This window comes from Vigna angularis, chromosome 11, assembly GCF_016808095.1.
Source record: "Vigna angularis cultivar LongXiaoDou No.4 chromosome 11, ASM1680809v1, whole genome shotgun sequence".
NCBI classification, from domain to species: domain Eukaryota; kingdom Viridiplantae; phylum Streptophyta; class Magnoliopsida; order Fabales; family Fabaceae; genus Vigna; species Vigna angularis.
Genome location: NC_068980.1, coordinates 5,106,717 through 5,130,678, shown reverse-complemented (window position 1 = coordinate 5,130,678; position 23,962 = coordinate 5,106,717). Strand labels below are relative to the sequence as shown.

General features: G+C 32.5%; 3 protein-coding genes across 3 annotated transcripts; 1 reads left to right on the top strand and 2 right to left on the bottom strand.

Moving 5' to 3' along the window:
• The first annotated feature begins 3,579 nt into the window (after positions 1-3,579).
• LOC108334076 (serine carboxypeptidase-like) lies at positions 3,580-7,289 on the top strand. The gene is made up of 9 exons (XM_017569703.2): positions 3,580-4,027; positions 4,614-4,782; positions 5,027-5,146; positions 5,386-5,529; positions 5,622-5,772; positions 5,887-5,975; positions 6,123-6,381; positions 6,726-6,859; positions 6,941-7,289. Exons 1-9 carry the CDS (start codon positions 3,696-3,698, stop codon positions 7,061-7,063), a joined length of 1,521 nt encoding a protein of 506 aa, XP_017425192.1. The 5' UTR covers positions 3,580-3,695; the 3' UTR covers positions 7,064-7,289.
• Positions 7,226-8,212, bottom strand: LOC108334077 (uncharacterized). The gene is made up of 3 exons (XM_017569704.2): positions 7,827-8,212; positions 7,619-7,739; positions 7,226-7,546 (listed from the first exon to the last, which is right to left on the bottom strand). Exons 1-3 carry the CDS (start codon positions 7,986-7,988, stop codon positions 7,368-7,370), a joined length of 462 nt encoding a protein of 153 aa, XP_017425193.1. The 5' UTR covers positions 7,989-8,212; the 3' UTR covers positions 7,226-7,367.
• A 158-nt stretch (positions 8,213-8,370) lies between these two features.
• On the bottom strand, positions 8,371-11,605 carry LOC108334075 (alpha-L-fucosidase 1). The gene is made up of 3 exons (XM_017569702.2): positions 10,856-11,605; positions 9,798-10,034; positions 8,371-9,351 (listed from the first exon to the last, which is right to left on the bottom strand). The coding sequence occupies exons 1-3, from the start codon at positions 11,458-11,460 to the stop codon at positions 8,583-8,585; spliced, it is 1,611 nt and encodes a 536-aa protein (XP_017425191.1). The 5' UTR covers positions 11,461-11,605; the 3' UTR covers positions 8,371-8,582.
• Between the last annotated feature and the right edge of the window lie 12,357 nt (positions 11,606-23,962).

The following is a 23,962-nucleotide window of genomic DNA, read 5'->3' as shown; positions in this document are numbered from 1 at the left end:
AGGTCACCATATCTTTAAAACCTCTATCACTTGTCTGTTAGTAAAATACTGGTTTTTCAACTTCCAACTTACCATACATCATTACACGCATACTTCGTGTAATAAAGATATCATGCTAAGAGCATGTTAGGTATGAGACTAGTCACACTAAGCAACTGAAAGAGTCTTCCAACTAAATACAAACAAATGGGAGATAAAAAGCTTTGCAAAAGAGTAAAAAACTATTTAAATTATGACAAGGCAAGAGAAAACTCTTCTATCTTTATTTATAAAAATATAAATATATATGACATGAATATAAGCAAAATTATAATTTTTCTGATTTCAAATTTTTTGAGTGACATTGTTAAGGATGTTTATTAGAGAAATACAACACTAGTTAGATTTGAGCTTAACTATATAAGAAATTAACATCATTCTTTACAAAAATCTTAAGACAATGGGTTAATGAGTTTTATCTTTATTCTATTTTCTCAATTTTATTTAATGTGAAACATAAACTTACACTTAAAATTTTAATACATAACTATTATCCGAGTCTTATTCAAATGTTTTTATCTTTAAAAAATATGTTAAAAATTAAAAAAATATATTTAAATTGTTTTATATCTCAATTCTTATGAGATTATTAAAAGTAACGAAGAAACCACAGTCATGTCTATAAAAAGTAATTATGTACAGATTAAAAATATATCTCTTAATTAACAATAAAATAAATAATCATAATAATAATAGTTTTTCAATTTATTTTGGTTTTACATAAGAGGGTAGGGATCTATTTTCATTCCAAACATGTTGGTAGTCTTGTACGACACTCCTGAGTTTTGTTTGTTCATATTGCTTGTGCATGGAATTAAGTCACCGCTATCATATCTTACACGCTACACTTTCCTATACCTACCTTATTAGCTTCACTAATACAAAACATACTATGCCTACTTTTTTTTAAACATTTAACTAATTTTACTTTACAATAACTGTCTTCTCAATATTAATCTCAAGAGTTTTTTAAAACTTAGGTTTTACTTTCTCTAATTGACTTTATGTTGACACATAACGAATGAGACACAAGATAAGTGATTTTGGCAGAGACAAATCAATTTAAGGAATTGACATAATGCAATCATAGAGATTTGTTCCATTAATTAATTTTCAATAATTCATCATGCAATATAAAATCTTAAGAAGGCCACACTTGCAAGACATGCTAACTGGGTCATCCATCGCATCCTTTTAGGCTTTAGAAATGAAAAGAAAAAACTATTCATTCATTTTATAATTATTAATGTGTCTGATGTCTATACATTTACCTAAGCATAAAGTTTCGGTATATTAGTTCTATTCAGTATTTTTATGAACATTGAATTTAAATTAAGCCTAACTATCAGATTCAAAAGGAGACGTTAATTATAATTATGAAAGTTCATCACAGCTACTATATCTATTAATAAACGCGGTCTGTTTTGTAATCGTATTTTAAAGAAGGAAAGTTCATCACAGCGATTATAGGGATAGCGCTCTGGTCCCTCTAAATCTTTAACTCGGTCTATTTAACTTTAAAAACTATATGAAATAAAAAAAGTTGAAATGACAGAAGAAAAAATTAAGATAACCTTTTTATAATCTCTTTTTTCATATGTTCTTTCTGATCATTGTTTCTTTAGCGATGAAACATGAATTTAATTGTCACCCATACTTATTTATGAAAAAAAACAAACAAATAAAACATACATATTCATTGTTTTAACACGTTTCTCACTTATTTTGTTTAATTTATGGAAAAGAAGATAATTTTATTATATCTCATACAAAAAGTTTTTTATTTGTATTGAAATATAAGAATTTGATTAGTCATAGTCATATACTATCTTATGCCTAATTAATTTAAGTAATAATATAAATTCTTTTAATAATTACAATTTTTAAAGTTAGTGAAAATAATAATATATATAAATTTTGAATATATTATTTTAATTTTTTCAAAATTACTAATTAAGATCCTTTATCGTTCATTGCCCTTAATAAAAAGTCTTTATAACAAAATAATTCACTGACTCATAAATATTGACGATTGAATTTTGAAATCTATACTTCAATTAAATGTGAATTTTATATAAATTGAAGATTTCATATCAATTAAAAATAAATTCAATCTAATAAAACTGTAATAAACAAATTTAAATTCCATATAATATAGTTGTATTCGACAAGATTTTTATTTATATCCATGGACGTCTAAATTATTGTTAATACATCATAATTTAATTTATATATATATATATATATATATACACACATATATATTATTTTTTTGAAATTGATGTAATAAAAAATACAGTGATAATTTTGTAAATAATTGAAATTAGATTGAGTTGTGAAGAGAATCAATATAATATATTTCTATATTAGATTATTTATTGAGGAAACCAATTTAATATGTTATTTTTAAATAAAAAAAGAAAATCAAGATGTGATATTAGATCAATGATATAATATGCTTCTTTTTTTAAAGTGTAAAATCCTTTTTTTCTCTTCTTTCCTCTGGCCTTTTCTATTCACACCCATTGTATTTTATCCATTGTTGAAACTTCCATCTTCATTGGACTATAGCTGTTGTCGATAATCATGAACTTGTTTAGGGCTATAACATCATTGAAGCTTTCCATTTCCTTCCATCCACCAAGAACTCGTTTAGGACCTCTGCACCATTCAAACCTTTTATGAAATAAATTATTGTCACAAATTTTTTCGAAAATGAAGTAATTAATATGTAATGTATAATTAATTTGATTTTATTTATTTGAACAATGTTTCATATGATTTTAATTTAAATTCTAATAATTCGAATTATATATTCATCATATTTTTAGAAATTTTTATACATTTTTACATAAGTATTGTATTATGCTATTTTTAAAATAAGTGAATTATCAAATAAAATACGATCGTATCCAATACGTATTATATCCGTACGTCAAGTATAAATAACTATCATATTTTATATTAGCTTCTTTTTTATTAAGATTAATTAGAGTCTTTTTACATTTTACATTAATTAAATGCACTATCAATTATATATACCATTACAACCAAAAATTAACTTTCTAAAACATATAAATAAAGAGATTCTCAATATTACAACGTAGATTAAGGAATGTTTATGTACTTTATTAAATACTGCAAATTAATTAAAAATATACTTCTTCCATATTTTTTGTGTTTTTCAGAACTCTTTCCATTTTAAAACAATCAACAATTAAACAATTTCAGTGATTAAGAAAAAAATATAAATTAACGAGATTAATATATTAAACTATTTTATTGTTTCTTTATTTTCGTCTAGATGTTGGTTCCATTACCCTATAATGTAATAAATAACCTTGGCAATATTATTACACATATTATTTAATTCTTAAAAACTTTGATTTGCAAAAGGTTTTAAGGTTAAAAGGCAAAGTTGTTTTGTCATGTGATGCTATAGTTAAAAACCTGTAGTAGTTATTTGCATGTAGGCTTATATTTTAAAATAGCAACTTGAAAAGTGCAGGAAACCACAAAGTCTCCCATACTCAACTTTTTCGCAAGACTAGACAGAATTGTAACTTGTAACAACCAAACCAGTTTGCATAGGTAACAACCAAACCACCACTATAAATTCATAGCCATTGCCACACTTTTTCTCTACGAAACAAAACATGGCATCATCGTCCTCAAGGTTCCTCTACACATGTCTGTCTTTTATGTTCTTCTTTCTCATCTCCAATAGCATTCCACCTTCTTTCTCCTCTCCAACTCACCACACAAACAGCGAACTTAGTTTTTCTTCAACGGCAGAAAAACTCATAAGAGGGTTCAACCTCTTCCCCAAAGACCCCATTAACACACTCGAGAGTGACTCTCTTCTTGTGGCAGGAAACATTGTGGAGAAGAAGTTAACTTTTCCTAGCCTTGTTGCTCCAGGGTCTTCTGTGGAAGAACTTGGTCACCATGCAGGCTATTATAGCCTTCCTCGTTCTAAAGCTGCAAGGTAAAGATGCAAACTCATGTTCAGAAATGGTTGTTGTTGTTTGGTAGGGAATTCTTTTCTGTGATTTTTAGGGGTTATTTAGCTTGCGTACTGCTGCTTTATTCGGTTAGGTGGGAAAAGTAAAGTGTCACGAGAAAGAGGGATGTTTTGGTGGAAAGCAACCAAAGTTAAAATTCCTGCCAGCTATAGTTGAGGCCATGTCATGTGGATTAAATAATATACAATAAAGGATTTCATTGAGGTTAAATAATTATTCAGTTTTACCAAAAGGGTAATGCTTGTTACTGGAATCTTGGTTAACTCGATTACAAATTGTTTCCTTTAGATTTTTAAGTGAGTTGACTTTTCCCTGCATGGTTTTTTTGACGCATCACACCATGCATGCTTACATCACAGCAAATATAATTCTTATAATTGTGTTTGAATTTCAACCAGTTAATTTTACCCTCACCTGTAGTACTGGTTTAGTCTGGTTAATCATGCAGATTCCTTATAGGTTGCTTCTTAGTCAATTTTATGTTTTAGTAGATAATTAGGAGCTAATCCTGCTTTGAATCTAATAATTTTTTAACTTTATCATCTGCAGGATGTTCTACTTTTTCTTTGAGTCTCGAAACAGAAAGGATGACCCTGTTGTCATATGGTTGACTGGCGGACCAGGATGTAGCAGTGAACTAGCTTTGTTTTACGAAAATGGTCCTTTTCAGCTTACCAAGAACTTGTCCCTTGTGTGGAATGACTATGGTTGGGACAAGGTAGCCATTAATTCCTCTTGTGTCTTTCTCACTTTACCTCACTCGTATCTTGCCATTTGTGACAAATCCTATCAATTTTTCTGTGCTGTTCTATGTTCCCATGCAGATTGTCTCCCAGGAAAAAAAATGATATTATGTATATCTCTGTTCACTCTTAATAGAGACTATAGCTAGCTCAAAGAATCAAGTTGATACACTGTATTCGTCTACACGTTATAACCAATAGTGTTTTCTGGTTTTGCAGGCATCAAATATTATATTCGTTGATCAACCCACTGGAACAGGGTTCAGCTATACTTCTGATGAGAGTGACATTCGCCATGATGAAGAGGGTGTTAGCAATGATTTGTATGACTTCTTGCAGGTAAGTATATTTGATAACTGATTGAAAACAATAATTTCATAATAAAATCAAACTCAACCATTTTTTTTTTCTTATAATCACTTATATGAATTGGTTAAAATTGATTTTCCTTAGGTTGGTTGTTGATACATAAAACATGAGATGATAACTGATATATAAACACAATCTAAATTTCAAACTGTATGTTAGACTCTTCAGCTGAGCATACATGAGCCCACTAAATTTTACAACAATGACAGGCATTTTTCAAGGAGCACCCTCAATTCACTAAGAATGACTTTTATATTACTGGAGAGTCATATGCTGGACACTACATTCCAGCTCTTGCATCCAGGGTTCACCAAGGAAACAAAGCAAAAGAAGGAATTCATATAAATCTAAAGGTCTTGTTCTACTATCTCATAACCCATAGCATAATTATGAAAGGTTAAGTAATTGTTTTTTCTTCGATGGACTAATTCATTTTCTCCCACAGGGTTTTGCTATTGGTAATGGGTTAACCAATCCTGAAATTCAGTACCAGGCATACACAGACTATGCATTAGACAGAGGACTAATTCAAAAGGCTGATTATAATAGCATCAACAAGTTGCTCCCATCATGCAAGCAGGCCATAGAAGATTGCGGTATAAATAACTTCCTTTAAGAAAACCACAAGGGATAGAATTTTACCAATTTATTGCACTAATCACATATTACTTATGTTCAGTGACACTCTTAATTTGTATTTCATTTGTCAGGCACTGAAGGTGGAGAAACCTGTGAAACTTCATTATATGTCTGCAATAAGATATTCAATAGGATAATGAACATTGCTGGAGATGTTAATGTAAGATTTAAAATAACGCTGTTGGAATTATACCATTAAAAAACTTCTGTATCTTCATTTTTCCAATATAAAAAGAATGCTATGATCAAGATGAATTACAATAATGAAGTTTGAGTTTAGTAACGGATCCTGTTATTCTAAATGCAGTACTATGACATTAGAAAGAAATGTGTGGGAGATCTGTGTTATGACTTCTCTGAGATGGAGGAATTCTTAAACAAGAAGACAGTGAGAGATGCTTTAGGTGTTGGGGACTTGGACTTCGTTTCATGCAGTAGCACAGTGTATAGCGCTATGATGCAAGACTGGATGAGAAATCTAGAAGCGGGTATTCCAGCACTTCTAGAGGATGGAATCAAGGTGCTTGTGTATGCTGGAGAAGAAGATCTCATATGCAATTGGCTTGGTAAACCTACGTATACTCAGTTCATTTGGAACCAATATAGTTTGTCAAAGGAATAGAGAGGTCATTTAGCATTCTTAGACTGATTGATGAACATATGCAAAATTGATTTCAAAAATTTATATTTGAATGTTTCTATTACTAATTCATGGTAATATTCAGTATACTAGTTTTGCCCAACATAATAATTATAAAAAAATTATTTCACCTCAAAACTAAATTACGAATCTGGAATGAAAAGTATGAACAGATATTTATCTAAAGTCACTTCAGTTGATTGTTGAATGTGATTCTGGAAACGTAATGTGAATTCAAACAAACAATTAATGTGTCTGTGATTTGGGCAGGGAATTCAAGGTGGGTTCAAGCAATGGAGTGGTCTGGTCAAAAAGAATTTGGGGCGTCTGGTGCAGTCCCATTTCTGGTGGATGGTGCAGAAGCAGGCACGCTGAAAAGCCATGGACCTCTCGCTTTCCTGAAGGTTTGTGTTCAAGACTTCACTGCTATGCGTGAAATTGTGAATTCACTTCTGGTGACATTATTTTTTGGTTAAACAAAACAGGTATACGAGGCTGGTCACATGGTGCCTATGGATCAACCAAAAGCTGCACTTACAATGCTAAGAAGCTGGATGCAAGGGAAACTGACAATGACAAAGAATGGGGATAACGTCTCTCCTAAATGATACACTCAGAGAGCACAAACAAAACCCAAAACCATCCCTCTTGTGCAAATATTAATGTCTTCTCCTTGTGTATAAGGGAGGGTGGAATATAATTCTTCTTATTTTTTTTCTTGTTTCTATTATCATTGAAACTGCACACTGAAGAATTTGAAACAAACCATGTATCCATGACACCAAATCGTGTACAACTTTACACCAGATTGTATCGAAAGCAAATTTCAATTCATGAGCAATACAAATAACAATAAAGAAAAAAGGAAATGTTAATATGTCGACATTAAAAACGTAGTATAGTAAAGTGGTGTCAAGACTGGGAAGCGTGTGGCGTTTGGTAGCATTGTTTCAGAACATTAATTGCTGGTTCAAATGAAGAGCTTAGAGGAACAGCGGATGCAATTCTGACATGTTGTGCATTGGCGTTCTTTGATTTGGATAATGACATAGTGAACATCTCTCCCTCCATTATCTCATTCAGCGTGATCCCTTCGTTAGTACAGAACAAGTTATAGAATTTTCATTAGAAAATATGAAACAAAATAAAGTAGCATAAAATACCGGAAAAAGGGTGAAGTTTGGCGAAGTTGAAGAATTCATCCGCGGAGCAGCCAAAGAGGAGTCTGGCAACTCTGTCGAAGCAGACGGCAGTGAAAACCTCTGTGTCTGTGGCAACTGACATCTACGAAAGAAACAAAACAAAACAAGGTTTTTATATTATATTTGGTGGGAGAGAAAAGAAAGGGGACAGAGAGATAGAACACGATACGAGGATGCGAAAGAGTCGTTTGGAGGGAGGGTTGGAGGAGTGGCAGGTGGAAGAGGGGTTGGGAAGAGTCCTTTCGCAAACCGTGCACACTCTGTAAAACATATCGGTGTGGTCTACTGATAGAATGGTGCACATTACTCTTCTTCTGCTTCCTTCTGCCATTTTTTGTGTTTCTTTTCTGCCTCTCCTGCTATCTTCGTTTGTTTAGGTTAATTCAAATTTCATAGTCTGTTTTGATTGGAGGAAAAATAAATATGGATAAGAATGTATGACAAACGCAAGTCAATTAAAAATTTCGCATCTTTTAAGAGGAAAGGTAAGGTTTTGGAGAAAATTAACCACCCATTTGATAGGTTTGTGTTCACCGGTGCTGTATAAAAATTAATACATTTTTTAACAGATTATTTCTGTGATGGTGTTATTGAGTAAAACTTATTTCAAATTTATTCTATAATAAATGAAAAAAAAAAAAGATGAGACCTTTTGCAACACTTCTGCATTATTTATGTCTAAGGTGGGAAGAGGAGAAAAAGGGGGGGAAAGGTGAAAAGGAAGAAATCAATTCATTGATATCAATCATTTTCTTCTTGTAGCCGCATTTCAGGAATTACAAAGAATCTAAGAAGATTGACCGGGTATTATCCATGTAAAGTTTTCAAATTTTACAACATTACAATTGAACCAATTGTTGTGTGTGGTGGTCTGCAGAACCAACCGTAAAGTTTTTAAAGTTTTCAAAATTTACAACATTACAATTTACACTACATCACGTAGGGAACTGTTGTGTGTGGTGGTGATCTGCAGAACCTGACTTCCATTGAAAGAGGCTCGTGATTTTTTATCAGGTGTGTCCCTAAAAACGGTAACAGAATCCATGTAGATTCCTAGGTATGATATCAATGGGTCTGCACGTGACTTGTCAACAACTAGCTTCAAATACTGAGACTTCAGTTTTGGAAACAGCAACAGCCGCTTATATCCTATAGTGGTGCCATTTACAACTCTCGTCCATACACCATCTTGGGTCAACGCCTCAAGGTGAAATTCAATCACCCTCTGCCCCATGTAAATAGGCTCTTGTAATTGCAGAACATTGAATGATACTAGTTCTTGGAGATTTATGTACAATATCCACTTATATTGGTTCTCCCCCGGAGCCCAATATGTGTATATACCTTCTTTAAGAACATTGAAGGGACTAAAGTGAGTATCTTGAATCCCCCCTCTTATGCTGCTGGCATTAATAACAGCATTTATGGCCAAATTGTGAGAAAATATGGACCTCCGAAGTTCAGTGAACTCTTGAAGAACTTGGATATCCTCATCTGAAATAAGACCTGAGGAGTTTGGGGGCACATTCAATAACAGCTTGCAGTTTCTACCAACTGATTTATAGTATATTTCAAGTAGACTCGTTGCAGACATTGGAACTTCTGAAGCATGCCAAAACCAACCGGGTCTTATAGAGACATCACATGTAGCAGGAATCCAATCGGGACCAAATGGATCTCCCTCGCTATTGTATCTGTTACATGACCAAAACACATTTGGTAAATGTCTACACTACTCAAATACAAACAAGGGAACCTCTGGTTCTATGAAATCTGAGAGTGTTAAAATTTTCAGGTGCCATTTTGAGAGTATTTTAGTCATGTATATGATTCTCCAGATTTTCAAGCTTTGCAGTGGATACAAGCAACAAAGAACTAACTGAAATTTACATTCAACTTCATTTAAAACCAACGAATAGGCTGAATCAAATTAATTCATTTCTCTGAATACCCACCCATGTATGAATTATAGAAAGAGAGTTACATGACTTTCAAATTGCTATGTAGAAGTGTTTGACGCAGCTAATACACCTTGCAATTTGCATGAACTATAATCCAGCTATATAATGCTAAGCGACAAGAAGATAAACATTTAAACCAAACATCATTTAAAAGTAAGGAAAAGTATATTAGTACAAACCGGAGATCAATATCACCAATTTCAAACCCTGTTTTGTTGTATAGAGACCAACAAGTGAAGCCAGCACTACCATCCTCATCACCAATCCACCTTGTATCAGGACCCAAATCAGAGAAAATAGAGGCCCCTGGTTGGAGCTGGTGAATCAGAGAATTCCAGCTTGCATATAGATATTTCATGTCCTTCTCCCCTTCCCCTTTTGCACCATCCAGAAAAACGTCCGTTATCCCTCCATACCTGCTTTGAATGAACTTACTGTGAAATAAACATGAAATGCATACAGAGAGCAAATTGGCAAAAACAAAAAAAAAAAAATTATTCACAGGATCACAGGGAAAACTTCATATCAGTAATGTTATCTCTCCAAGCACATATGTATTGCATTACTAACTAGATAGTAGATTGTCAACGAACCTAACTCTTATGAATTCAACTGTGACTTGAGATCCTCACAACTAGAAATGAGCTATATGAATAATACAAACTCATTTTCTTAAAATTGAGCTAGAAGTGGTGTTGGAGTTTTTTATATGGGTTGCCTCATGGTTGATTCGTGCCGAATGTTTCAGATATTTCCTCTTAAAGAACCCAGCATTAACTATGGTTATAAGTTTTGTTGAAACTTATTTTATGCATGTATGCGAGTTAGGAAAAACTAATAAAATAGCTTATAAAATGTCGACTCCAACATAACTAAGACATGTATGAAACAGATTAAACATAACTGTAAATAGTCCAATAATTTTACACTATCACTTGATCTATCATTTTAGTCTCTCACGTTCATAAACCACAAAAACTAGAACGGAATGAAAAGTGTATGTAAATGAACTATAAAAAGAATTTGGATATATAAAGAACTAAAATAAATAATTTCTAGGGGTATTAGAAATAAAAGATTATACACTTCTTTACAGTTTATTCTGCAAATACTTACAAATTGAACTTTTATTTCAACATTTATTCCCTTACATTATAAAAATAATTTTCAAATAAGTACTAATATCCGAATAATTACTCAATTATTTAACATGTACACAACTACTTAGTTTAGATACCTAGTGAGGAGCTCAGTCATTTGGGCCAAGTAGAACTCATTATACTGCAAAGTGTCACCGTAACATGTCTCATGGCGATCCCACGGCGAAAGATAAATTCCGAGGCCGACACCGGCATCCTTAGCGGCGGCGGAGAGCTCAGCGAGGACGTCGCCGTTTCCGTTCTTCCAGTTGCTGGAGCGCACGGAATAGTCAGTGTAATCAGAGGGCCACAAGCAGAACCCATCGTGGTGTTTTGCAGTGAGGATTACCGTGGAAAAACCAGAATCTTTAGCGACCCTTATCCACTGCGATGCGTTGAGCTTGGTGGGGTTGAAGACGGAGGGGTGAGCGTGGCCGGAACCCCACTCGGAGTCCGTGAAGGTGTTGGTGCCGAAATGGAAGAAGAGGGCCATGTCGCCCAGTTGCCATTGGAGCTGGAACGCCGTCGGGAGGGGCAAAATTGGAAGAGGCGGGGGTTTCCGGGAACAAGATGCAGGGAGCAAGAAATGACTGAGAGCCAGGAGGATAATCTGAATTGGGAAATTGGGAAGTCTGCAAGTTGAAATTTTGATGAAGAGATCGTGGAGTTTGGACCATGATCTCGAACTCTTGTGCAGCTTCATGGTGGTAGCTTCACAAGGTATGGTTGACCGCAAGTGTTTCTGACACTTCCACTTCACAGAGTAACGTGGCACTGATAACTAAAAAGTAATTATAATATAATTCTGATTAAGAGAAAGAAAAATAAGTGCCACAAAATGGAAAGACTCTGGAATGGAGGTGGCACTTTTATGACTAAATCAATAATCTGATCTGAGGAGAAGAAAATAAAGTGTGTCTGAAATAGAAACTCCAGATATCTGGGGAGTGCAGGAAGCAATTGCCAAACATTAAAAACACAGCTATTAGTAAGCCCAAATCATTTCATACTCCAAAAACAAAAACACATGGATATATTTTTAAGTTTGGTTATTTGAAGACAAAAAAATGAGAAAGAAATTTTTAGCAAATTATGAAATCATGATACTTTTAAATTCATAAAAAGTTATAAATGTTTTAAATTTATACCATGCAGAATTTGTTTTTTCTATCAAATTTTGTGTTAACGGAAGTGGAAATTAAGAGAAAGTAAGAAAGTGACAGCGAGAAATGGGGACTTACTGCTGAAAGTGAAAGAAAAAGTGAAAGTAAGAGAAAATTGGAATTAAGGTTTTAAAAAATAAAAAATAAAAAAGATAAATTTAGAATTTAAAAAAATTGGGGAATTGTAGGGAGAAGATGGGTGGTGTAACTCCAATCATTTCAACTTGCACTTCCAATTTTTTTTTATTTCAAAACTATCATCTATAATTTGAAAAACTTTACACCTTATCAAATTTTAAATTTGATGATTTTTTTTTCTTTGTTAGGTTTTAAAATAATTATTAGGTAACTATTTCCTCTCTTTGATTTAGACCAATAATTATATGATTGTTAGACTATTAATCTTCAACATGTTTAAAAGATATTATTAGATCACATTACCGTAATAACTATTTTTCACCAAACCTGGTTTTTGGGGCATAAGATCAAGTAACTTATATTACCTTCACAATTTTTCTTTCAAAGTCGTTCGGGATATTACATGCTTAAATCAAAAAATGGTATGTACAGTGTTCAAAATAATGGTATTAAATGCATACTAAATGCGATGATCTACCTCTTACCTTTGGTCTGTATTTATAGTTTTTTATATAGGCTTGAGATTACTGAAATCTTAATGTCGACCCAATCTCAACTCATTACCTTTAATTACTATTTATCTTAATCTTTGAAGAGAAAACTTATCAATTAAATAAGGCCGAACAACTTTGATAGGCCGTTTGATCTTATTTGCCGAAATCCAACAGTAACTATATGTCGTTTAACTGTTTCCGATTCTCTAGCACCATTCAATCTTCTTAGTATGCATTAAGGCTGTCTGGCTCCTAGTGTACACATGGTGAAATGTGTGAATTTTAAAATGTGTGAATTTTAAAAGTGATTTATTTATATTTCAATTATTAGTATAGTAAAAAAATAATTAAATATTTTTGTAAATATATACATTATTATTAAATATATTCAAAAAAACATTACTTTAACTCTCTTCATACATTACATTAGTTTTTTTTTTTAATAATCTGTTGAAGAAATAAATATCATAGTGTCCCTGTAAAATGAGTTATTATAAATGTAAGAAAATAGAAAGTATTTGTATAGTTTCTAAAGTTCAGCATTAGCATTTTTCCAACTAGTGGAAAGAAAGAATGAATATTTTTATTGTCTTGAAACCTTTCCCTCACAGATGAAATACAAACAAATGATTGTTTCCACGCATGTTCTCTGCCTCCACTCTCTGAAGTTCTAGCTAAGTCACTCTCATTAAAGAACATGATAATTGGTACTATATTATTTTTTTATTCAGTGATAAAATTAACTGTTTTTGTTTATGGTTTATATTTGTTTCTGTTTTTTTCCTGAAATTTTTAAAATATTAGTTTGATTTGCTGATCTAACGTCCTTGATTTTCTATAAAGTAAATAATTGCAAGAATTAAAAAACGAAAAAAAAGGGAGTAAATACAATGTACTAACAAAACTACTCGCGTAAACTCTCTTTGAAAAACCTCGACATTTGTTTATTGCGTATTTATATTCACTTTTTCTCTTATTATAACAAAAAATTATTAAATTATAAAATATTTTTTAATTATTTATATTATTAATAAGATTTCTTTAATACACAATTTTCTTTTTAATTTTATATTTTAGTAAAAAAATTTATATTTAAATAATTACTCGTAATAATAAACTATTTACATAGTAAAAGAATTATCTATAATAAAACTGTAAAAGTTATTTACTTTTATAAGTATGTTTTCTTTTAAAAAAAATAATTTATAGGTAAGATTAATGGTATAGATTTTTTTCTCATGACAGAGCTCTTATTGTCAAACTGGTAAACAAGTTGTTTAATTCGATAGACTCAATAATGACCTTAAGAAGCTAGAATTGATTTAGACATAGGATTCCGTTCTATAATGCTATGCGTTGCATAGCAATGGATTGTGTTAAACAGCCAAAACAACAACTCAACAAACCTACTAAAACCACGCCACATCAGCCCTCACAAACCACAGTCTCCATGAAGAAGACCAGTTTCAAATAAAATTAACAAGGATAAATTTGGAATTCCAAAAACTTAGGGGATGCAGGAAGAAATTGACAGGGTGCAGGAAACAATTGCCTTAATCTTTCACTTTCCAGATCGGGCCCAAACTACCCTTCTTCATGAGTCCTTGCCCCAAAAACTTGATGTTGACTAACCTTTGATTAATAGATAATTGTGATCTTTAATATAAACATCACTAATACAACAATAGTATCTAGTGCTCTTAATGCTACTCTTTGTTCATATAAGTAGTTAAGAAGCAAAGCTTAGTGGCCATGTCAGTGAAAGAATAAAAAATTATAATAATGTACGTATAAATTATTAAGATTATTATAATAAAAGCTATCATATAAGTGATTAATGATGGAATGGTGATGCAAAATTAAATGACTAATAATAGTCTTTCCACTAAGAGACAACAACACTAAAATTAAAAATAATAATTTTTGAGTAAGTCGTTTATTTACGATATAAAAAACTTGTACATGATTACCATGAACGTTTTTTCTAATAATAACTAAAAAAATATGTCAATTATGACTTCTAATAGATTAATAGAGAACACAAATTACTCGCGCATAAAAATTAAATTCATAAATTTTTATTAATATATACATACATACACACACACACACACACACATATATATATATATATATATATATATATATATATATATATATATATATATATATATATATATATATATATATATTAATAAATGGGTAAAACTTTATCTTATAAATCAATTATATATCAACTTTATAAAATTAAATTATAATTAAAATTTATTTTTTAGTATAACATTGCAATAATATGAAATTTATTTTGTTATTTGTTAAGTTTATTATATTATTTATTATTAAAAAATTAATTAATTGTCATTTATTATTTATTAATAAATAGTCTTACATTTGATATAAATATAATATGATTAAAATATCGTACCATCTAGAAATAAAATGATATTTCAATACATAATTAATAAATAAAAAGTACAAAACTTCACTTCACAATTCTTATCAATATTTATGATAAGCACAACAAAAATAAAATATATAGTACAGCTGCAAAACTAATAGATACAAAAAAACTCGTTTGCTTAGACTGTGATTGTGGAGACACAAGTGATACCTCTCTCTCATTCAAAGTAGAAACGCCCGTCGTGTATGATCATGAAACTACTCAATGTGGCAATGGAAGATGAATGACTGTCACGAGAGAACAACCACACAGAGATAGAGAGAGACAGAACAGTCAACTGATTTGATGACCACGAAATTCTGTACACCTCTAATTATTACTCCATTGCACTGACTACTGTGTACTTATGTATGAAATAGTATACATATCCATGTTTATAAGAAAGCAAAAATGCTTATTAAATGATTTAGCCACACCATCACACGGTTTAACCACCGGGTAGATATCTCTGCTTTCAAATTCAAACTTTCATAACCATTCTTCACCAACCTCACATCAACCAAAATGCAAGTGCATGGTCCCTTTAGTTTGATCCATTGTCATAAGTTACAGGTCAAACAGAAGAACTACTGAAGTACTGGCAGAAAAGTAATTAATATATTATGTGAGGAATAGATAAAGAGTTTTGAAATTATTGTAGGAATTTGTAATTTGTTATCTGCATGAAGTGACTGATTGATTGGTCCTTTTTCCTTTCCCTATAATCTTAGACCATGAGCACAGCCAAAGCAATACAGAAAACACACAAGGCAAACCTAGCTAGCTATTAGTCTCAGTCTAACTCTTCTTCAGTCTCAACTCAACTAATGACCAACCAACCCCTCCCCTTATTTACCAATCTCTATATATATGCATGTCATATTCACACACGTATATCTCAATATCAGCTAAAAGATAAACATATCAAACTTTAGTTGAAGAAGAATAGCTTCACCTGAAAGGTGTACGTAGATATACAAACACACATGTTTGAGTGTTTGACCAACACATACAGAAACACACACGAGTACAAACTTTTAACATAGCGAAATCCAAGTGGCAATGCATATATATGATTCTGTATGATGGATATGCCATACACTACAGTGGCAGCTATTCTACTCTATTCTTCGACATTTCTACTTGCTTGTTACTATTACTCTGCCACATTGATGTTGTTGAGATGAGAGCGTGCATGCACGTGCGGGGAAGTGTCATGTCGTTGGGACCATAGCCTCAGCAGTCAGGACCATGGCCACGTTTCGAGCGACCAGTAATATTACGAGCCTTCAAACTTTGAACCACAGAGTGAAAGTGAGAGAAACACGTTCTTTCGTTTTTTTCTCTCTCTCTCTCTCTTATTCATAACATCATCGTCACGGGCCACCACGGACATGTCTGTCCTTAATCTTTCATTATTACCATCTTTTATTTTATCACAAATTCTTTGACTTTTCTCTTCTGTCATTTTTTTTCCTTCACCAACCCTTTTCTTTCTTTCCATCCCTTTCAATCCTTCATATTTTCGCCTTTTATTTTTACATTAGTTTTTATTTATGAAAAATCTGTCTGAATATTATGGATATGTTGTCAAAAAAATAGGCAAAGATCTAACAAAGTGATACACAGAAATTACTTTCAAAAATATGAGAGTTTTTATTTTTTACCTTTGCATTTTCTTACTTTCTTCTTATTTGTAAATGATTTTTTCTAAATTTCCTCCATGCTTTCTTAAATAATTATATTTGTGTTACTATGGACTCATTGGCGACCGAACGGTAAAGGTGTAAGAGAGCCTTTACTTTACTTTGGGCTCATATACTATCGATCGGTTAGGATAACATAGAACCCTAAGGAACCGAACGGTCAATGTGTATGAAAGAGTCTCTCAGCCGTTCGGTCCCGACAACCGTTGAGCAGAGTTAATGCACAAATAAATGTGATAACGGCTACTGTTAAACAGTTAAGGTTTGCATTAATGACCACTAAGAGGTAAATTAATTGTTCATATTCCTTTAAACTCTATAAATAAACTCATGTTTTACTCACTACTAAATTATAAAAGGCCTACAGAGATAATTTCTGACTTGAGCGTCAGAGTGTCTTCTGCAGGTTGCCCCCCATTCGGTGTCCGGTTGGCTGGAGATAGGAGAAGGAGGATGCTCGGCAGTGGCAACAAGACACTCGACAACGACAAGAAGACGTTCGACGGAGATCCTCGTCCCATTTCAGCAGAAACCATAAGGATGGCTCAAGACCCAGCGACGATTATGCAAGAGATGCAGAGGAGGATGGAAGCCATGCAGACAGAAATTGAAACTTTAAGGGCCGAGCGGGATGCAGCACGTAGGAACCGTGACACGGGACGGAGGGCCCCGCCCAGTCAAATGTCGGCTGCACGCCCATAGTGGAACTCCCATACTCTGATCAGGAAGGCACTGATTAGGGGAAAAATAGTTCCCGGAGAAGTCTTGACAATCCGGTTCATGCCGCTCGGGTCAGGGCACTTCATCCCTTTACAACTGCAGTCATGGAAGAGCAAATGCCGGAAAGGGCGCGCCCAGTTCTGGAAAGATATGATGGATCGGGGGACCTGGAGGAGCACCTGAGGTCATTTGCTGACGCTATGGCAATCTAGTCACCCAGCGAAAGGGTTTGGTGCACGGTTTTTTCCCTGTCGGTTAAAGGAGAAGCTTTGGAATGATTTCACTCTCTTCATCCCAGGACCATTGATAGTTTTGTGACTTTGAGACGCCTGTTTGAACGACAGTTCGCTTCTAGTAAGACGTAAGACCTTACCTACATGGAGCTTACTAAAATTAAACAGGGAAAAGATGAAGACTTGAGGGACTTCATGGACCGGTTCAACCGGACCGCACGGCAGGTGAAGGGTGTTGGCAAGAAGTTCATCATCAGCACCCTGTCAACCGCCTTAAGGCCATGCTCCTTTGCGGATAGCCTATTTGCTCGACCACCTTTAACCATGGGAGAGGTGCAGGATAGAGCCGCTGAGTTCATTCGAATCAGAGAGATGCGGGCTGTCCAAAAAAGGCAACACGAAGAGAATGATTCACCCTCGGTAGGCTGAGAGCGAAAGGAGGGGAGGCAAGCGTGCACGCAGAACCGAACGACATAGTCGTGGCAAGAATTGAGGAAAGCTTTCTACTTGAATTTTTCTAGTTTAAAAAAATGTGATGTAATTTGCAAATCTGATATTAGTATCAAATGATTTCCATCGAAATATTGAACAAGTTATGTCAACCGTTCGACCAAAGGAAAAAGTTCTAAAAAGAACTCCAATCCACCGTCCGGCTCAAAGAAAGGGTTCTAAAAAGAACTAAGTTCTAAAGAGAACTCTTATCAACTGCTCACATTGGCATCTTCCACATAGGGAACGTTCCAAGTGAACTCCTAGTGTCGACTGAACGGTGAGGAACGTTCTTCGTGAATTCTCACCTTGATCTTAGAGCACACTCCAAGTGAACTCCTAAGATCTAAACCGAATAGTGAGGAACGCTCTTCGTGAACTCTCACCTTAATCTTAGGGCACGCTCTAAGTGAACTTTTAAGATCTAAATCGAACAGTGAGGAACGTTCTTCGTGAACTCTCACCTTGATCTTAGGGCACGCTCCAAGTGAACTCCTAAGATCTAAACCGAACGGTGAGGAATGTTCTTCGTGAACTCTCACATTGATCTTAGGGCACGCTCCAAGTGAACTCCTAAGATCTAAACCGAACGGTGAGGAACGCTCTTCGTGAACTCTTACCTTGATCTTAGGGCACGCTCCAAGTGAACTCCTAATCCTAAGATCTAAACCGAACGGTGAGGAACGCTCTTCGTGAACTCTCACCTTGATCTTAGGAAACGCTCCAAGTGAACTCCTAAGATCTAAATCGAACGGTGAGGAACACTCTTCGTGAACTCTCACCTTGGTCTTAGGGCACGCTCAAAGTGAACTCCTAAGATCTAAACTGAACGGTGAGGAACGCTCTTCGTGAACTCTCACATTGATCTTAGGGAACGCTCCAAGTGAACTCCTAAGATCTAAACCGAACAGTGAGAAACGCTCTTCGAGAACTCTCACCTTGATCTTAGGAAACGCTCCAAGTGAACTCCTAGTGTAAAAACTGCTCGGTTGGTAAGGAACGCATGCTATTGCATGAATCGTCATGACCCTAGGTAAAATCGTGTGCTGATCGGTATAACTAGACAAACCCAACACAATATCAAAGATTTTGCTAGGGCTTGGGGAGCTTAGGTTACTATAGGCTCATTGTCGACCGAACGGTAAAGGTGCAGGAGAGCCTCTATGTTACTTTGGGCTCATATACTACCGATCGGTTAGGATGACATAAGACCCTAAGGAACCGAACGGTCAACGTGTAGAAAAGAGCCTCTCAGTCGTTCGGTCCCACAACCGTTGAGCAGAGTTAATGCACAAATAAATGTGATAAAGGCTACTGTTAAACAGTTAAAGTTTACATTAATGACTGAGGTAAATTAATTGGTTAGATTCCTTTAAACTCTATAAATAAGGGTTTAGGTTCGAGGTAAACTCACGTTTTACTCATTACTAAATTATAAAAGGCCTACAGAGAATATTTCTGACTTGAGCGTTAGAGTGTCTTCTGCAAACGCCCCCCATTCAGTGTCCGATTGGCTGGAGATAGAAAAAAGAGAACGCTCGACAGCAACAGAAGAACGTTCGGCAGAGATCCTCGTCCCATTCCCACGTAAACATTTTGCACTTTTTTAGATTAATTTTCAATAGCAAATACTACATGTAGGAACAGAAGTTCGTCCACTGAGTGTTAAAAATGGGTTGCAACAATTTGTTTTCAACTTATGATAAAATATCTTAAAATATAATATTAAAAAACAGTATATATATTTAGGTTTATGTTATAATAATTTATTTCAATATTAATGAATATCATTTGATTAATGTCCTAAGTGCACTATGTTAGGGGCAGTATGCCTTACTTTATGTAATTAATGCAAGATATCAACATAGTTTGAAATTCAGGTAGAATAAAAGTTAAAAGTTGTTTCGTTTTCATTATTAATTATAACGTTTTGGTAGCTAAGACTTCTAATATCAATTTAGTTTGGACTAATTAAATCCAAATATTTATTGAAAGGCCATATGCAAATTAAAATGTTAATATTAATTAGTATTACTACAATGATAGGCTATCACAGGCTGTAAATCCCTTTTTTCCAGCTTAGTTTGCCAACCGTTGAGAAAAGGTAAAGCATATGCTATTTCAGAGTCAATGACAACTATTTACACTGCATGACAGCACTCCATTTCATTATTCAAACAATTAAATTTAATTTTTTTTATCAATATCGTGAATTGATACCGATGGTGACCCATTGTGCTTATCAATTCGGAAATGTGAGAGAAATTAACACTTCACACATTTTCACTATTGACTATCGAAGCTTTGAGTAACATACAAAATAATTACATTTATTTTTTAAATTTATGAAAATGCACATTAATATTTTATCAATATGCAATAATTTACATGCCCTAAATCGGGATTTAGAAAAGTTCCACCCTTATGTGCAACAGACTATATATAGAAAAGAAATATTAGTACACAAAATATTTTATATTTTTTAATTGAATTTTTGTGGTTTAATTTTTTTTAATGCATGGTATGTTTGTTATCTTATTTTATTATAGTTTTTATTTATCTTAATGTATTAAAATATGTCATGTTATTATGTGATTAATATAAAATGATATTGTGAATAATATAAAATTACGAATGACATGAAATTTGTCCAGAAACATGATGACTTCACTATCCAATCTATTAAAAAAAACAATAAAATTTATTTGATATTTTACTACAACAAGAAAATTAAAAATTATCCATGGACATAATTAGTCTCTAATAACAAAAAATCGTAGGAAATTTAATTTTAACGATGGATTACCGATAATTAACAATTCGTAGATAAAATTGTCGTTTATTGTCATAAATTTTATGATTTGTTAATAATTATCAATGATCATAAATTTTTTGGTAAATATTTGTCAATAACTACCAGTAGATTCTAGTCATATGGTAAAATTTGTTGGTTAAAAATTGTGATTGAGTCTTCTTCTTTCCTTTCATCTTCTTTTTTCCTTCTTATTCTTCTCATCCTCTATCTCTTCTTTTTTTTCTCCTTCACCTCCTTTAACCTTGGCAACCATTGATGTCGCACCTTTGTTTTACCGTCACACTTTCGAGACATAACTTGAAATATAAAAAATTTGAGAAAGTGTAGGAAGAAGATGGGGTGGAGGAAGCGTCACTATCTATTTTATTAATTCACTAAGGTTCTTAATTAAAAAATTCGATTATAATTTGATGGATATTCTAAAAGAAATTGAAAAAAATAATCTTAATTAAAATAAAAAATTTAAAAATAAAATATCATTAAACCAATTTTCCAATATTATTAATATTAACAAACTTAGATATTGTTTCTTTTACAACCATATTTACTATAAATAAAATAATAACCCGAAGACATAAACACTTAAATATTCCAGTCTGAGACCATTTAAACTTTGAACCAGAATAAATATTATAAAGCATAATAAAATATAATAAGTAAAATACTTCAGAATTTCTACCTCTTGAACATGATTCAAGAGTTTGTAATTAATATTTATTGAAATAAAGCTTTTAAAGCAAACCGATATAAAGATTGAGTATATCAACCTCTAGGAAAGAGTATATCTTAATGTCTTTAGCGACACGAAGGTTCTCTGACAACATTAAATCGCATTAGAGTATGTCGGAGCAATAACCTATTACCCTATGCTTGTTGTACTCATGCACAAAGGTCCAATCTGGAATAATATTGCACAAGGAAGTTTATCATTATATACTGAATGTTGAAACAAATTAACCTCTTGCATTTGCATATGTCTAATTAAATTCAAGAAAATATGTTTAACTTTGAAAGTTGCAGTGTTTAATTATGCAGGTTTTATGCTACTGATCCAACAATTAAGCAAAGCTTTCACCCATTTGAAAATCTACAAAATTGAGTTATTTGAACTACAAAGTACAATTAATAACTTTATAATTTGACTATATCTTGGCCTCTCGTCACATCATGTTATGCATTCAACGTTCGGATGCTACCTTACTGAAGGAGAACTAATATTATTCTATATACAATCTACTCTGTCTCATATCCTGCCACCAGATTGATGCTGCTGCTTTTGAACTACTGCTTGTCACAACTTTATACAGCATCACCATCACATTATATCACAGGGCTACTCAAATATTTTGAGTACACAAGCAAGAGATTTAGTCGGATTCATATGCATATAGCCCCTAAATCTCATAGACATAGCTACACATAAATTTTCCTGAATAAGTCTATCTATTATCATGCACACATCTTTTCTAAAATTTTCATTTTAAAAAAGGGATAAAACTTTGAGCTAAAGTGCAAAAGTGCATGGGATGATTTTTGAATTTTATATCTGGGTGGAGATGATCATATTTTTGGATGGTGAAACGTTTCTTTCAAATGTGGAGATAATGGTCAAAGATTAGTGTTACTGTTCTGAGCACTACGTACAGTGCTATATATCCATCCAGAAAGTGATAACAAAGATGCAGGTATTATATATAGCTAGCAAATTGCAAAAAGCGTGGACTATAAACTAAAGCCAACGTATCTTCCTAGATCCCTGCCTACCCATGAAGATTAGCTTCCTTTAATCATACTAAATTATAAACACTTTACTTTATATCATATGCCACTATATAATTCTTCTTTTTCCACCATGACTTTCTTCTGTATACATTCACCAGTTCATTCAACCAAAACAGTTCGGCACAAAGGGACAATGTCAATCCATGAAGAAACAAATTACTAGCAGCATTACTTTAAGGCAGTAGTTAATGATTGATATATTGTTTTGTCAATGCGATAATTTAATTAATATCACAACAACAAATCATTCACTTACACATGAAAAAACAGTAATTTTGATAATAGTGAGATGAAGAGAGAACTATACTATTAAAACAGATCTCAAGTCTACTAAGATATGAGATATGAAGGAAGAACTATGTGATTATTAAAATAATTTTCAACCATGTTAAAATATAGTATGGTTTAGGGTTAATGTTATAAATTTAATTATTATGACAACAATTTTTTTTGTGTAAAAAAGTTCATTAGTATTTTGAGTTCCATAGTTATGTTAGATCTTCTTTTCGTAAATAAAATCAATTTATAATATATATATATATATATATATATATATATATATATCATCTTATATGTTTCATTTTATCATTTTATAAACGATATCAAATTATATTATAACAAGTTTGTTCGTCTATCAACCATGATTACATATAAATATTAATCTCATATACAAAATATACACATCACATGAAAAATATGTTTTTAAGATCTCGCATTATTTAAGAACATATAAAAAATGAATTGAACTAATTGATTATGGATATTATTTGACCATATTTTAGATAGTATAAGTTTAAGATGAAATAATACTTTTTAGATGTCAGTTATAAATAAATTATTTATACTTCAAAATACATTATAATTAAAATAATTTTTGTTTTAAAAATTATATAAAGTATTTGATATATTTTGAATAATTCTTAACATTCGAAATAGTTAAATTAATAATTTGAATAGAAATTATGAAATAAAGGGACTATACAGTTACTAATTGAAGTATGAGTGGATGTTCATGTAAATTTTATCAAGTTGGAGTCTCATCTTAAAAGGTGAGTTTTTCTGAATTTTTAATTGAACTTATGATTATATATATAAAGTATCTTGTCACAAAAAATATGCAGTTTTTTTTTGTTACGGTAACATTTGTATTAAATATTCTTGAGTTAGTGTTTTTAATAGCTTTTTTTTCTATAAGATTTGAATATGAAATTTTAGTAAATTAATC

What these genes read in the sequence shown, in the direction of transcription:
- LOC108334076 (XM_017569703.2), top strand. Translation starts at nt 3,696, where the DNA reads ATGGCATCATCGTCCTCAAGGTTCCTCTACACATGTCTGTCTTTTATG. An exon ending in GAATTCATATAAATCTAAAG is followed by an intron (nt 5,530 to 5,621) that starts GTCTTGTTCTAC and finishes TTTCTCCCACAG; the next exon opens with GGTTTTGCTATTGGTAATGG. An exon ending in TCTCATATGCAATTGGCTTG is followed by an intron (nt 6,382 to 6,725) that starts GTAAACCTACGT and finishes TGATTTGGGCAG; the next exon opens with GGAATTCAAGGTGGGTTCAA.
- LOC108334075 (XM_017569702.2), bottom strand. Translation starts at nt 11,460, where the DNA reads ATGAAGCTGCACAAGAGTTCGAGATCATGGTCCAAACTCCACGATCTC. An exon ending in ATGACTGAGCTCCTCACTAG is followed by an intron (nt 10,035 to 10,855) that starts GTATCTAAACTA and finishes CATTCAAAGCAG; the next exon opens with GTATGGAGGGATAACGGACG. An exon ending in ATTGGTGATATTGATCTCCG is followed by an intron (nt 9,352 to 9,797) that starts GTTTGTACTAAT and finishes GTCATGTAACAG; the next exon opens with ATACAATAGCGAGGGAGATC.
- LOC108334077 (XM_017569704.2), bottom strand. Translation starts at nt 7,988, where the DNA reads ATGGCAGAAGGAAGCAGAAGAAGAGTAATGTGCACCATTCTATCAGTA. An exon ending in AACGACTCTTTCGCATCCTC is followed by an intron (nt 7,740 to 7,826) that starts GTATCGTGTTCT and finishes TTTCTTTCGTAG; the next exon opens with ATGTCAGTTGCCACAGACAC. An exon ending in CAAACTTCACCCTTTTTCCG is followed by an intron (nt 7,547 to 7,618) that starts GTATTTTATGCT and finishes GTACTAACGAAG; the next exon opens with GGATCACGCTGAATGAGATA.